The sequence below is a fragment of the Dipodomys ordii genome, unplaced genomic scaffold (assembly GCF_000151885.1).
Source record: "Dipodomys ordii isolate 6190 unplaced genomic scaffold, Dord_2.0 Scaffold13, whole genome shotgun sequence".
In the NCBI taxonomy this organism is placed as follows: domain Eukaryota; kingdom Metazoa; phylum Chordata; class Mammalia; order Rodentia; family Heteromyidae; genus Dipodomys; species Dipodomys ordii.
Genome location: NW_012267229.1, coordinates 12,083,936 through 12,100,719, shown reverse-complemented (window position 1 = coordinate 12,100,719; position 16,784 = coordinate 12,083,936). Strand labels below are relative to the sequence as shown.

Genomic DNA, 16,784 nt, shown 5'->3' with positions numbered 1-16,784 from the left:
AAATTGTAAAGTTTATTTTCAACATAGTGTCTAGTGAGTACCATTGCTGTATTTGTTCACCCTTTGTTGAGATAGATTTTTGTTTTTGTTGTGGGGTTTGAACTCAGGGCCTAGGCACTGTCTCTGAGCTCTTTTGCTCATGGCTAGCACTCTACCACCTTGAGCCATAGCTTCATTTCCAGTTTTTGAGTGGTTAATTGGAGATAAGAGTCTCTCAGAGACTTTTCTGCTTGGGTGGGCTTCTAACCATAATCCTCAGATCTCAGCCTTCTGAGTAGCTAGGGTTATGGGCATTAGCATTGAGCTAAAAGGTAATCTGAGTATTGTAGAATTAATTATATGGTTTTGCTAGCTGTAAAATATAAAATAAAAATAGCTGGAAAGTTTTGTTTATCAAATTTTAAGCATCTTTTTATGTTCTCCCCAGTTGTTTAAATATAAACTAAGGAATACAGGCAACATGTTCTACACTCATGTGCTTATGAGTAGACGTGGGCCATTGGCCAAAATATGGCTTGCAGCTCACTGGGAGAAGAAACTCACAAAGGCTCATGTATTCCAGTGCAATCTAGACATAAGCATTAAAAAAATTACTTCACCTAAGGTAGGTTACGGATTATAATTGTTAGTTTATATTTGTCATGATTTGTGGAAAGGAAGGGAATTAGAATGCATATATCATAAAATATACTTCCAGTACAATTTTTGTATCTTTTTTTCCTATTGCATTTAACAACTGAATATAAAGATAATGGATTTATTTCATATATTTATCAAAAATAGATTGGATTCTGAAGGACAAAGGCCATGTATTTTGTAATCCTTTTTTATTCCCTAACAAAATACTATGTAAATAGTAGGTACCTAGTGAGTATTTACTAGGAAATGAATTAATGAATGAGAAGAGAAGAAAGAATTGATTATAACTAAAAGAGTAAAATATTATTATAAAACACTATAAAAAACTACTAGAATTTGCATTAAAATAATCTTAATATTTTTATAGGTTAAGTATTTTTCAGATATTATCAAGTATAATTGAAAGTCTTATATATGTTAGACACTAGTTTAAACTTTGTGTTTATTAATTTAATTTCATCAGCCTGTGAAATCTGCTCTTTTAGACTCATGAAGTATGATGGTTAGTAGGAACTTTTAAGCTGGTCAAATTTATGTTTAATCCTTACTTCATTACTTAACAGTTGCCGTTCTTTGTTCATATCACTTAACCTACCTGAGCCAGTGCTTTTTCTTCTGTAAATAGAAACAGAAATTAAATAATGTAGGCAAAAACTCTTTGGACAATGCTTGACAAAATATAAGTATACAGTAAATTCTAGCTTTTATTTTTTTTTTGAGCATGTAAGTTGAACTCAGAGCCTGGGTGCTCATTCCTGAATTGTTTTGTTTTGTTTTGTTTGTTCAAGGCTAGCACGCTACCATTTTGAACTACAGATCCACTCCCACTTAATTGGAGATAAGAGTTTTAGGGCCTTTCCTGCCTGGACTAGCTTTGAACCATAATCCACAGATCTCAGCCTGCTGAGTAGCAGGTGTGAGCCACCAGTGTCCAGCTAGCATTTTTATTAAACTGAAGTTCAAGAAGGTTAAGTGACTGCTTCAGTAATTGAGCTAATGCTTGAACTCAAGTTTGCCTGACTATAGAGTTTATCTTCTTCCCATAATACTAATAATAACATAGTCGGGCACCAGTGGCTCACACCTGCTCAAGCCTAGCAACTCAGGATGCTGATATTAAGGACCAAGGTTCAAAGCCAGCCCAAGAGGAAAGTCCTCAACACTCTTTTAACTACTAAAAAGCCAGACATGGAACTGTGGCTCTAAGTGGTAGAGTGTTAGCCTTGATTATAAAAGTTCAGGGACAGCACCCAGGCCCTGAGTTCAAGCCCTAGGACTGGCACAAAAATAAAATAAAATAAATAATTGCTTATTTCACTTAAATGCTATATCAGGTTACCTTTGTTGAGTAGCCAGAAAAGTTAATTGTTCTACAAAGTGATGTAAAAGCTAAGTGGTTTACTTTAAGTGTACAAAATGCTTTTTAAAGAGAATAAATTCTTAGACTTTCAGAGTAGAACTTGTTAATCTAATTTTTTATTATTCTACTTAATTATTGAAAGGTGAAAATTGCACTTCGAACTTCAGGACATCTTCTTTTGGGAATTGTTAGGATCTATAATAGGAAGGCTAAGTATCTTCTGGCAGATTGCAATGAAGCATTTCTTAAAATGAAGATGACATTTCGACCAGGTATATGTTCAATATATATTTGTCTCTTCTTGGTTCCTATTTGTGTTTTTGTATGGGGTTGTCTCTTTCCGTGTAATTCTAGGTGAGTATAGAGATTCAGGAAATGTGCTGGACTCATACTGTAATACTACTTAAGAGGCTGTGATTGGGAGGCTGTGATACGGTTCAAGGCTAGCCTGGGCAGAACAGCTCTTGAGACTCCCTTCTCAATTTTGAATCAGAACTGATCATTTTTGTGTTCTTTGTTTAGAATATTTTTTGTAAAATCTCTAGTTAGACTTTTGCTCATAACCAAATATAGTATACTTGTTCATTATTTCATTTATATATTCCACAAATATTTTATTGATCTCATACTCTGTGTCAAATACAGTACATTCTAGAATATTAGGGCAAACAAGTAAGGTCCCTTTCAATCTGGTAAGATATCAAATAATGGAAATATTTTTAAAACTTACAATAATTATAGATTATTGAAACAAAATAACAGACAAGTTCACTTTAGTGGGGATAGTTAAGAAAATAATTTAAGTTTAAGCTTGAAAAATAGGAATTATCCAGCCATGTAAAAAGTCCCCAACATATGACATAATAGGAATATTAAACTGAAAGAGCAAGGTCTTGAGATGCAAAATGTTTGACTTTTTCAGGGAATGAAAATGCCAGGCTGAGAACAAATTGTCCTTAGATAATACTTATAGGTAGAAGAATTTTTTCCGGTTTATTTGCTTTTCTTTTTTTTTTTTTTTTATCTCTAAGTAGTTGTACAAAGAAGTTCCCATTCTACAAAACAGTATATGAATACAAGGTGTCTGACAACATTGTCACCCATTGCTCTTAACCCATCCCTTCTCTCACTTTTTTTTTTTTTGGGGGTCGGGTTGTGGGGCTTGAACTCTGGGCCTGGGCGCTGTCCCTCAGCTGTTCAGCTCAAGGCTAGCGCTCTACCACTCGAGCCACAGCGCCACTTCTGGCTTTTTTCTTTTTGCTTATGTGGTGCTGAGGAATCGAACCCAGGGCCTCAGGCTTGCAAGGCAAGCGCTCTACCACTGAGCCACCTTCCCAGCCCCTTCTTTCACTTTTTTTAAAAATCGAGATTAGGTGATTACATAAAGTTCACATATTTCTCAGTATTGTGGAATAGTGATACATAGTTAAAGTCACAAACACATTTTAACCTTCACAAGGCACATTGTCATTATCATGGTCTATACAGTTTGTGAATTCTATGAGCTTTGACAATACAAATTATTTTTTCCGGGGCTGGGAAGGTGGCTCAGTGGTAGAGCACTTGCCTTGCATGCATGAGGCCCTGGGTTCGATTCCTCAGCACCACATAAGCAAAAAGAAAAAAGCCGGAAGTGGCGCTGTGGCTCAAGTGGTAGAGCGCTAGCCTTGAGCTGAAGAGCTGAGGGACAGTGCCCAGGCCCAGAGTTCAGGCCCCACGACCAGACCCCCACCTCAAAATATTATTTTTTCCATATCAGGTGATGTTTATATTTCTTTCATTTTGCTTAGTGTAGGCTGTTTCCCCTTTCCCTCTCATTCCTCCTCTCCCATCTCTGTCTTTGGGTTGCTTAATAGAAGTTAGAATTTTTTTTTGGGTCCAGTCGTGGGGCCTGACCTCTGGGCCTGGGCACTGTCCCTCAGTTCTTCAGCTCAAGGCTAGCGCTCTACCACTTGAGCCACAGCGCCACTTCTGGCTTTTTTCTTTTTGCTTATGTGGTGCTGAGGAATCGAACCCAAGGCCTCATGCATGCAAGGCAAGCGCTCTACCACTGAGCCACCTTCCCAGCCCCAGAAGTTAGAATATTTTTAATGTACTAGGTAAGTTGCTTAGCAATTTTAAATGTGAATTATCAGATGTGGAGGTGTGGCTCAGGTGGTAATTGTGAGCCTTGAACAAAAAAAGATAAGGGAAAGCCATGAGGCTCTGAGTTCAAGACCCAGTACCCAGACTGAAAAAAAGAAAAGAAAACCACAGGAATTAACTAAATGGTTGCTTTTGAAAACTATTACCATTAGTTGCTTTATAGAAAATGGACTGCAGAGAGGCAAGAGTGGGTACAGGGAAACCAGTAAAGAGATTAAGCAACAGTCTAATGTGAGAGTAAAAGTTTAGTTTTATTTTGCATCATTGCTTATTGAATGTGTTTTTTTTCATATTCTTTTCAGGATTGGTTGATCTCCCAAAAGGGAATTTTGAAGCAGCTTACAATACTATCACATTGCAAGAGGAATTTCATGATTTTGACACCTTTAATATAGAGTAAATTATTTTCCTATTGATTTTCTTGATATTTCACTGTTTTTATATTCAGATCTTGTGAAAGCAAATATAATGTAGGTAATACCTGAGTAAGTACACATATAGCTGACACAAAATTAGTGTGAAATTTCCAAGTTTAGCAGAAAAAAATATATCATTATATTTAATGTTTTTGCAATGCTGACAGTATATTCATCATTCATTCATTCATTGGGTGGCTTTCCTATGCCAGACACTGTTCTAGGCATTGGTAAGATAACAGTGAATAACAAACAACTCCTGGATTCATGGAGTTTTAACATTTTATCTGGAATAGACTTGACAAAAACCAAACAATAAGTTTGGGGCTGGGAATGTGGCTTAGTGATAGAGTGCTTACCTAGCATGAATGAAGCCCTGGATTTGATTCCTCAGTACCATATAAACAGAAAAAGCCAGAAGTAGCATTGTGGCTCAAGTGGTAGAGTGCTAGCTTTGAGCACAAAGAAACTCTGGGACAGTGTACAGGGCCTGAGTTCAAGCTCCAGGACTGGCAAAAACAAACAAGTCAATATAAAATATTCTAGGAGATGCTCAGAGTTCAAATATGAAGAAATGTTAGAAGTAACTAATGACTAATGGGATGGTTTTGAAAAGACTTGCTGATAAAGTAAGAACAGAAACCTGAAGGCGCTAAAGCACTCTGGACATTTTTCAAGGAAAAGCAAAGAGGCAAGTGAGATTGGAGTGTGAACTCATGAGGGAATGAGGTCAGAGAAGTGCCAATGTAGTATGTTGTAAGCTACAATAGGACTTTTTTACTCAGAGAAGAAGCACAGGCAGGTTTTGAATAGAGAATAGAAGAGTGGCTAGATCTGACTTAAGTTTAACGTGTTCCCTCTGGCTGCTGACTAAGTGGGGAAAGGAAGCAGAGAAGCCTAAATGATTATTTCAGTAAGAAGACCAACTGAGAAAAGATTGTTTTTGTGATCAGTAAGGTGGTAGCAGTCAAATTATAAATATGTGTGGAAGGCAGAACCAACAGGATTTGAAATGAATTGGATATAACTCTTAAGAGAAAGAGATGAAAGGTAACTATGATTTTGAGCATTAAAATGGCTTTACTACTTAATGAAATGAGGATAACTAGGGAGTGGCAAATTTAAGAAAGGGAGAGAAAAGGAATGTAACCTAATTGCAACCTAATCCCCAAGGTGATGGCAGTAAAAAGTGGATACTAGATTGTGAAAACCTTCATGGATAGGGTCAATACCCTTATAAAAGCAGTCTGAGGAATCTTCCTTGCACTGTCTACCACCTGAGAATACAGCAATGTCTAGGATGTGTCACTAAACACTGAACCTGTTTGGCACCTTGATCTTGGACTGCCTAACATCCAGAAAAATGTGTAATAAATTTCTGTTATTTATAAATTACCCGATGTAATGTAATTTGTTATAGTATTACCAAAGGCTGAGGAAGACCAAAATCAAGGTGCTAGCCTATTCTATATCTGGTGAAGGTATGGGTATGCTTCCAGGGTCATAGAAGCAGTCTTCTCACTGTAGCCTCATTGGATGAAACGTACAGGACAGCACTCTAATCTCATTCATGAATGCAGAGCTGTCATGACATGGGCACCTCCCAAAGACCTCACCACCTACCAAAAATACCTTTAATTCTCATGTTTCTTCTTGTGTATAACAAACTGTGAGTTAGAAAATAACAAATTTTAAAATTGCTTCAGTAGGAGAAAGAAATATTACTACATTGGATGTAGTAATATTTGTACATTGAATGTACAAATTGATTATGAAACAAAAACTAGTTTGGAGGTGATACAAGCATTCAAACATAGCAGGAGTGAGCAACTCTTCTAAATGCTGTTGATTGATAATACAAGGTCTAAGAACAAATACTGGGTTTGACAACCTAGAAATTATTTGTACATATTATAAATTAGAAGTTTGTTGTATTTATAAATAATACTACTGATAAAATCTCCTATATTTTATAATAAGCCTGACTTTTGTTTTAGAATTTTTAAAGTATGCTATAAAAGTATTGTGTTCTGTTCATATGTTTTCCTCAAACTTATATTTCTCTAGCACTATTGATGTTTCAGAATACTTTACTCAGAACCAGAGCAGACCAGAAGAAATTACACTTAAAGAAGACTATGGTAATTATCTAGTTTTTCAAGCTGTGAGCTTTGGTGAGACTATTTGAGAAATCAGAATTGCAAATCCTAATCAGTTATATTTGCATTTATATACTGAAACAATGCCAGTAGAAGTCTCTATACAATGAAAATTTTTATGTATAAGTGTAGTTTCCAATAAAAAGCTTCCTTGCTTTTTTTAAAATGAATTTTAATGCCAAGACACTCTTAAATGCTTAGCCATGCCTCAAGCATTTTTCTTTGCTGGTAATTTGTGTGTGTGTGTGTGTGTGTGCGCGCGCGCACGTGCATGCACGCGTGCATGCACGCCTGCTAGTGCTGGTGCTTGAACTCAGGGCCTTGGTACTGTCCTTGAGATTTTGTGCTCAAGGCTAGTGCTCTACCACTTGAGCCAGAGCTCTACTTCTAGCTTTTAGGTGATTAACTGAAGTTAAAAGTCTCACAGACTTTCCTGCCTGTGCTGGCTTTGAACTGTGATCCTCTGATCTCAGCTTCCTGAGTAGCTAGAACTACAGGTACAGGCATGAGCTACAGGGGCCTGGTTCTTGCTTGGGTTTTTTTGGTTTTTTTTTGGTCGGTCATGGGGCTTGAACTCTGGGCCTGGGCGCTGTCCCTGATCTCTTCAGTTCAAGGCTAGAGCTCTACCATTTGAGCCTCAGCACCATTTCCTCTTGCTGGTATTTTTAAAGATATCACTTTCTTCTGAATGTGCTTGCGCCGCAGTCATCTTTCTTTGGCTTCTGGTTGTAGATAGGACAACAGTTGTGTGCCAGTACACTCAGCTGTCAGTTGATAAGGAGTTCATGAATTTTTGAGCCAAGGCTGGCCTGGAACCACAAACCTACCAATATCAAGGATCTAGAATTACAGGCTTGAGCCACTGGTGCCATGCATTAAGAAATGTTTATTATCCTGTTCTAGATTGAATATAAAATTGAATATAATTATTGTTTGTTTTCTATAATGTCAGATTATTATTGGGATAAGGGTTTTGCTCCATAGTCTAGGCTGGCCTAAACTTGCTCTATAGCTCCAGTTGACTTCAAATTCCAGATTCTCCTGCTTCAACCTCTTAAAGGCTGGAATTATGAGCACTCACTACCATAACCAGCTTTATTTTAGTTTGTTTTTTTTGTGTCATGCTTAATCCTTAGAATATAGTGGCCTCCTGACTGACCAAGGCTGTTTATTCTTTCAGGAGCTACCAAGTTGCACCTGGATGATATGTACATACTCTCAGTTCTTTCTGAGAATGTCACTTAATGTTTTCCATTGAGCAATTCTTCAATGTAATGAGACTGCTTATTTTCAACTCTTCTGTCAAAACAATGTAGCTTAGCCTGCAGCTGGTGGCTTATACCTATAATCCTATCTACTCAGGAGGCTGAGATCTGAGGATTATGGTTTGAGGTCAGCCTGTTCAGGAAAATCTATGAGAGTTCAATTACAAATATATATATATATATATATATATATATATATATATATATAGCTGTGGCTCACATGATAGAGCACTAGCCTTGAGCAAGAGAGAGAAGGGGGGGCAAGGAGAGAGGAAGATGGGGGGAGAGGAGATGTGAGTGATATATCTTGATTTTCTTTACTGTTGAACACTAACATGTGTTGTTGGAGGGGAGAGAGAAGACCAACATCTGACCTCTGGAGTTTTAGATTCCTAGATTCAAACTCAAGAGAGAAAGTATGAGAGCTGACTTCTGGTCCTCAGAAACTATCAATGTAATGTTGTTGTTATCAGAATGCAGGTTTTGGAGTTACAGCTGCATTCAGATCCTAACTCTGTCATTTATTAGAGTGTGGTGACTATCAAAAACTCTGTGATGTATTTCTTCATTTGTACAATGAAGGTTATAATAGTATCATCTGTTGTACAATCTAAGGCACATAATAAGAACTTAGTTAAATGTTAGCTGGCTGGGTTTGTCCTTTTTATTTGTCTATCTCCACCTTCTGGCATATTCAATAAATAATTATTGAATGAATTTTGTAAGCCTGTTCTTTAATATTTTTCCTACCTTCCTATTTTCTTAGGAAGGCAGATATAGTCTTTATTTTGAAAACTGTAATTATAGTTAAACTGTTCAAGCAATTGTCCTTGAAATGATAAGAAATAATAACTAAGCAGAAATTGACCTAGCTAAAGTACAGGAAGTTACTCTGAGGGTATTGCTACCTTCTAAGAAATTATTAAACTATGCCACAACTATTGGCATTTTTCATATATATATATATATATACATATATATATATAATATATATATATATATATATATATATAGGAGAGTATTAAACTAGAAATCTAGTCCCTACTGATTAACTCAGTGTCTTCAGTTAAATAATTCAAATATTTTTCTGCTTTTATTGTCCTTGTTTCTAACATTAGGTAGATTAGATAATACCTTAATTTCCTTCTAACTATAAAAGTATGCATTTCTATGACTAATAACATTAATGATACATATATACATTTATTTAGGGGCAATAACTGACATTCCCAGAAGCCATAGCATTTTTGGTGACAACATATTACTGAACTCCAGTGGTCCTTTAGTTGAACATAATTCTGGAAGCCTCACTGGAGAAAAATCTTTTATTTATGACAATGGAGATGGATTTGGAGATGAAGGAAGTGCAGGAGAAATGATCGGTATGCAATTGGTCATATAGAAATCAAATCTTTATTTCAAATTACTACAATATTTTAGTGGATTATTACATCAAAACAGATGTTTGTATGTCATGTAGGTTAGCTACTTTTTTACACAAGTTTTCAAGTCTGTGGTATATGTAGGCCTGATAAATAATCATGTGCTTAAACACATTCTCCATATAGGTTGGGAATTACTGCTTGCTTTTATTTTTACAAATACCTAAGTTTTTGGAGGGGAAAAATAAGACTAGTATATCCCTTCTTTACTACCAACTGTGGGATCTTTCTGGTATTATATATTATCTGAAGGAACTTTTCTGGTATTTTATATTATCATTTTTATATTTGTCTAATACTAGTGTAAAATCTTAGAAATGAGGTAGACACAACTGGGGAAATTAAATGTACATAGCTTAAAGATTGTTAACTGTTTATATCGAATGTATTTTTAGTATTGACCCTGAGCAAAAAAGCCAAGCAAGTGTCTGAGGTCCTAAATTCAAAGCCTGGTGTTAACATGGGAGATATATATGCACATATATATGCACACATACATATACACACATACATACATATTAATATATGTATATATACATAATATATAATTTCTAGTTTGTATTAAAAGTTTAGTTATCCCCTTACAATGACTTGCATAAAGTAATGTTAAAAAATGTTTAGTGAACAAATGAAATATTCCAGTCTATGACAAAGGTATTTATTGTGTTTTTCAAGACAACATATTACGAGGCAGTGAGAATAATCTGTTAGAAGAGATGAATTGGAATGAAGAAGTTTTACCGCCTTCTGAGTCTCAGGGTAATATACTAAGTATGTTGAGATTTTTTGTGTGTATTGAAAGTGAAATGATACTAATAGTCAAATGAAACCTAAGAACTTACGAATTTAAGTAGCAACATAGTATAGTGAAAGATAATAAAGAACATTGTTTCTCAAACTCAGTCTCTTAGAGATAATATAAAATAGAAAGTTAAGTGTGAGAAAGGTACAATAAAGGGTATTTAGGCATCATTGGGTTTCATATAAGAGTACATTTAAATATTCAGCCAAAATACAATTATTTCAAATCCTAAAAGTAATATATGCTATATGGTAAGAAAAATTATATGTTGAATTTGTCAATCTACTACAATTTGAGAGAAGTTGCAAATGTGATGATATTTGCCTTACTAGAATTTCCCTAGAAATTCTTACTAAAGTGTTTCAGATGAAATGAGGTCTTTTAGGTTGATTTTTCTTAAGAATTAAAAGCATAATTATAAAGTATAATTAGCCAAATTTTGAGTTTTCACAATTTTTGATGTTATATTTCTTTTTGACACAATAAAAATTGAAAATGTAAAAAGAGGCAAGATATGGATCTTGATGGACCAAGTGATTTAACAAAATATAAATATTCCAGAAGACATATTAAATTTATATGCATCATTTATTAAGGTTGCTCTACTGTTTGTTTGTTTTTTTACTTCTATGATGACTATAGCCCAGTCTTAGATGTCTCATGTGTAAAAGAGAGTGGTTGACTACCTAAATACTATGGATCCCAATACCTGAGCCTCTTTACCCCTGTTTAATATATGATTCTAAGGATTAAGATTCAGCCCCAGTTGGCAACATAAATCTTCAATTAGTTTTCATTTTAATTTTCGTATAGTATTCTAGTTACAGCTTAATCATATGATTTTATACTTTTATGGTGTCATTAATTAGTAGAACCAGATAATCCAGATGATATATATCTACCTAAAAATGAAAAAATGGATGAACCAACATCAAACGAAGAAGAAGAATTTATTCTTGCTCCAATTGATGTTTCAGGTCAGAGGTTTTCATGTTTTTATTTTTATCTTTGTTATATTACTATCTTATTTACCTTGAGATATGTGAAGGTATATGGAAGGTAGTCTAGTAATGGCATTTGTTATATGATAGGAGATGAATGTGAAGAAAGTTTGAGATCAGTCTTTCATTATATTCAGTCCTATTTCATGAATAGTTTGAGAAACTGAAAATTTTTAAACCAGGTCCAATTCAATAAATTATTACTCTGTATTGAACATAGGAATGAAGAAGATATGATTCCTGACTTTAAAATGTTTCAGTCAAGGGTTGGGAAGGTGACTCAGTGGTTGAGTGTTTGCCTTGCATGCATGAGGCGCTGAGTTTGATTCCTCAGCACCACATAAGCAGAAAAAGCTGGAAGTGGCGCTGTGGCTCAAGTGGTAGAGTACAAGCCTTGAGCTAAAACGCTCAGGGACATTGCCCAGGCACAGAGTTCAGGCCCCATGACCGGCAAAAAAATAAATAAATAAATAAAAGTTTCAATTCCTCAGCATCACATAAGCAAAAAGAAAAAAGCCGGAAGTGGTGCTGTGACTCAAGTGGTAGAGCGCTAGCCTTGAGCTGAAGAGCTGAGGGACAGCGCCCAGGCCCAGAGTTCAAGCCCCACGACCGGACCCCCCCCCCCAAAAAAATAAGTCTGGTAGAAAAATCAATCTGCATAGCTTTATTATCTGCCCTGAGCTATGATAATACTAAAGTTTTGGGGAAAACAGAAGTATAAAGTGAGGATGTAGAAATGAACCCCTGGTTAGCCAGCCAACTTTCCTAGCTGCACAACCAGCTCCTTGAGGTCTTAGCATGTTTTTCCAGAATTTTACTAAAATATATCAACAAGCAGGTTCCTGTTCCTCCTGGCTCCATCTGATCTAACATCATCTGAGAAATCTAATTCCTTCTCTTTTCTGCTTTACTAAAGAAAATCTTAAGCAGGGTACCAGTGGGTAACACTTATTATCCTGGGTTCTCAGAAGGCTAAGAAGTTGAGGATTGCAGTTTGCAGCTAGTCTAGGCAAAAAAAAAAAAAGTACGTGAGACTCCATCTCAAAAAAGTGGAGCTGGAGGCATGGCTTATGTGGTCAAGAGAGTTAAGCTATGAGCAAGCAAACCAAGTGAGTACCATGTCTTGACTTCTGCTCTCCTTTTACTGTTAAAATTCTCTAAGAGTTAAATTCCATGGACCTAGCTGCCTACTTTGAGTTTATATATGAATGTCAGTGGTAGAGGAAAATCATACTGGACAAATAAATATTAAGGTCTCAAGTATCCTCTTACATAGGCATTTAAGGGAACTTCTAGATAGGTTAACTTCCCTCTCTTAGTGTAGCCATGCTCAGTTTTCTACTTAGGAGGTCAGTAAAGTCCCCCCTATACACTGTGAAGCAACAGCTTTAAAAACATATCAGCTTTTGGCTGCTAAGGTACTCTACAAAATACTTGCAAAGTCTTTTCAAAGAATAGAAGAAAAATTTCTTTCCAATGAAACTCTGCAGGTGTTTGTGATACATATTTCTTAGATATGTAATGTCTAGTATATTACTTTACAAAGCCCTACAATTTAACACAGGCTTATTTTTCCCTTTCTGTGGTACTGAGATTTGAACTCAGGGCCACCAGCTTGCTAAGTCACACAGCCCTGGCTTTCACTGTTACCTGCTCAGGTTTGCACCTGAGCTGCCACCTAACTATTTCTAGGCTTCTCATCATTGCTGAGATCACAGGTGCATGCCAGCACTCCAGCTTCCCTCTGTAGAAATGAAGTCTTGCAGACTTTTCTGCCCAGAGTATTTTGGAAATGAGATCCTCCCAATTTCAGCCTCTCATTTAGCTTGAGATGACAGGCATGGACCATTGCACCCAACTATGATTTTAGAAGGGGTCTCATGAATTTTTTTTTCCCCTTGGCTGGCCTCAAGCTATTATCCTTCCATTCTCAGACACTCAAGTAGTTAGGATTACAGGTGTGAACCACTAGCACCCAGATTATCTCTCCCCTTCCCCTCCCCCCATATTCAGGTATTGCTGAGAAAAGGAAAAGCAAAAAAAGGAGACTGATCATAGATCCAGTCAAGGAGATCAGTAGCCAAGCTATGCATGACCAACTGAATTCTTTTACTGACACACTCATGGTTCTGGAACTTGCACCTCCTACGCGGAAATTAATGATGTGGAAGAAGAAGGGAGGAGTAGATACACTTCTATCAACTGCTACCCAGGAATTGATTCATGAGGAGTTGAAAATGGTAATAGTTTCCATCCTTTTTACATGAGTGCAATGTTTGTTTACAAATAAATAAATCCATATTTACAACAATTCAAATGTAAAAAAATTAATTTGCTAATATGTATGTATAAATTATAGTTTTTACTTCATCATATATGCTTGTTTTTACTGTTTTGCTTTACTAGTACAAAAACAAACAAAAATGTATGTTTTTACAGTTGTTTTCAAAGTGCTTTCTGTCCTCTGTCCTTAAAATTGGAAGAAAAGTTATACAGAAGGAGTCAGTAAGGAATGAACTGAGAAGCCAAAACATAGGTGAGACTTCCTAATTCTGTTGCTGTGAAGAATTTTGTGGTATCCAAAATCTTATTTTATACTTAAAAATGAAAAGGGTTTCCAATTCCATATTTTCAATTATAAATACTAACTTTAATGAGTATTTGAACTTAAAATATTTATTTTTCTGCTTTTGGCATTAATTTTCACCTCCAAGTCTTCATTAATAAAATCAAACAACCAGGCATGGTGGTGTACCTATAATTCTAGCCACTTGAAAGGCAGAGATTGGGAAGATCATGGTTTAAGGCCATCCAGGCAAAAAGTTAGCAAGACACTCATCCCTCAACAAACAAATTGAGTATAGTAGTTCTTAACTGTAATACCAGCCAAAGGAGACATATGTAGAAAGATGATGGTGTAGACAGGCACCGGTAGCTCACTCCTGTAATCCTAGCTACACAGGAGGCTGAGATCTGAGGATCATGGTTCAAAGCAAGTTCGAGCAGGAAAGTCCATGAGACTCTTAATCTCCATAAACCAACAGAAAACCCGGAAGTGGCACTGTGCCTCAAGAGGTAGAGCACTAGCCTTGAGCTAAAGAGCTGAGGGACAGCGCCCAGGCCCAGAGTTCAAGCCCCACAACTGACAAAAAAAAAAAAAGAAAGATCATGGTGTGAGGCCACCCTGGGAAAGAAACATGAGTACTTCTTTTCAGACCCTATCTGGAAAATAAAGTGAAAAGGGTTGGAGTTGTGGCTCAAATGGTAGTATCTGTTTAGCATGCATGAGGCCATGAGTTCAATCCCAAGTGCCAAAAAGGTATATATTATATGTAATATTATTTATAATATGTATCAGTCATCATATATATCATTTATCATATGTTTGTAAACCATTTTTCTCCTTCTCATCTTCCCCAAAACAGTACTCAGAACTCCTCCAAAAAAGGAGAAAATATTTGTATCTAGAAGGATAATGTTTCACTTTAAAACTACTAAAATAGAAAATCAGATAGGAGTAAGAAGAGTACTAAGTTAATATAATCAACCTGAGACATAAATATTGTCATCCAACTAGAGGATTCCAGGATTATTAATAATTACTGTTTATTGTTGTGACAATTATAAAGTTAAAACCAACTTATGAGATGAGTGAGTCTCCCTTCGTAATAACCTTTCCTGAAAGTATGAGAATATACTGAATATACCACAATGAACTTGACCTACCCATGTTGTTCCATGAGTAATTGTGTGTGATTGAGTATGGAAGAGATTGTTGGCAGAGGATGGAGAATGGAGATGAGTCAGAGAAGGAAAAAAGAAGCCATAGGAAAGTTTGTGCACTAAGCCTATATTCTTGGATTCTAAGTTATCTGTCCAAAGTTTTATTAACAACTATATCCCAGTTCAATATGAAAGTTATGTTTTTTTAAATATTCTTTACTCCCTTGATAATTTAGAAACCTTTATGATGAAAGAGCCAAATACACAGCAAGAATTAGATCAGCTCCAGACATTGAAGGATGTGACTGATGAATGTAAGGGTGGCTCTCATGAGGATACCAATAAAAATATTAACTCTGAGGTAAGATAACCAGAGAATATTTAAAAAAGCAAAACAATGGGTCTGGGAAGGTGGCTCAGTGGTAGAGCGCTTGCCTTGCATGCATGAGGCCCTAGGTTCGATTCCTCAGCACCACATAAGCAAAAAGAAAAAAAAAGATGGAAGTGGCACTGTGGCTCAAGTGGTAGATAGAGCGCTAGCCTTGAGCTGAAGAGCTGAGGGACAGCACCCAGGCCCAGAGTTCAGGCCCCATGACCGGACCCCCTTCCCCCAAAAATTAAATAAATAAATTTACCCATCTACCTCTAAAACAATATCTTTTAGACCTTTATATTTTGCTAATCTTTAATCTGAAAGACTATCTCAAAGTCTATGACAAACACAGAAATAATTAATTTTATTTGGAAATATAATTTTTGAAAGCATAGCAATTTAAACACATAGTTATAAACAATATGAAACAATATGATTTCAAATATTGTCTCAATTCTTACTTTATTAGCTGTATAAATGTAAACACTAGCCAAAAAAAATTAATGCTTTTCTAAAGTTAGTTCTGTCATCACTGTATTTTGGTAACTACCTAAGGAATTCAAAGTTAACCCATATTATCTTTGGAGGAAAGACACTTTCACAGTGTAATGCACTGAATATTACTACAATAGGTTACCAGAACTGTCTTCCTCATTTGGACTTGGACATTTCTTTAAACATACCTATTGAAATTGTGATTAGGCAATCTCTTTTTAGTTTATGATTTTTGGAAGGGAAGATGAGCCCAGTTATCATAGACATATTAACAAAATATATTTTCCTATGTGCTTGAAATGAAAAGAAGGAAAGAATCAATGTACCTGTTTTTTTAACCTTTACTCCTTTACCATATGCCTTGCTTTAATTTTTATTTTGTTGTCAAAATGATGAACAAATAAAATATATAGTGAAATATAGAAACACCATCAATTTTAAAAGCCAGGAAAATTCTGATTAATCATTTTCAAATCTTCACAAAAACAGAATTTTATGTACAGAAACTGCAAATTTGAGAATATCCAAAATGTAGAAAATTCACAGAGAATCAGGGAGAACATAATAAGGTCCCACAAATATAATTCTTTATATTCACTGAATGAATATAATTTGAAGTGGAAAAAAAAGAAATAGTGTTAAGGAAGCTCTTAATGAAGATCAGAGATAGTAACTGGGGAATGAAGCTTGAAGATAGGTTAAAGATGAAAGGTTAAAGATAGGCTGACAGCTGAGCCCCAGTGGCTCACATCTATTATCCTAGCTTCTTAGGAGATCTGAGAATTGAGATTCAGAGTCAGCCTAAGTAGACAGCCTAACTAGACTATGCCAACCCTAGGCATAAAAATCCATGAAATGCTTATCTCCAATTAACAAGCAAAAAGCATGGCTCAAGTGGTAGAATGCCAACCATTAGCACAAAAGCCAAGTGAGAGTGTAAGACCCTGGATTTAACTCCCAGTAC

General features: G+C 35.8%; 1 protein-coding gene across 1 annotated transcript in view; it reads left to right on the top strand.

The window, feature by feature from the left end:
- Window positions 1-460: 460 nt before the first annotated feature.
- The window catches only part of Rad21l1 (RAD21 cohesin complex component like 1), a 23,997-nt gene continuing 7,673 nt past the window's right edge, over window positions 461-16,784 (top strand). The window contains exons 1-10 of the mRNA XM_013010653.1: window positions 461-604; window positions 2,142-2,271; window positions 4,447-4,540; window positions 6,628-6,734; window positions 9,196-9,366; window positions 10,102-10,197; window positions 11,098-11,205; window positions 13,243-13,469; window positions 13,669-13,765; window positions 15,189-15,313. Coding sequence (XP_012866107.1) covers window positions 461-604; window positions 2,142-2,271; window positions 4,447-4,540; window positions 6,628-6,734; window positions 9,196-9,366; window positions 10,102-10,197; window positions 11,098-11,205; window positions 13,243-13,469; window positions 13,669-13,765; window positions 15,189-15,313 — 1,299 coding nt within the window. The remainder of the gene's footprint in view (window positions 605-2,141; window positions 2,272-4,446; window positions 4,541-6,627; window positions 6,735-9,195; window positions 9,367-10,101; window positions 10,198-11,097; window positions 11,206-13,242; window positions 13,470-13,668; window positions 13,766-15,188; window positions 15,314-16,784) is intronic.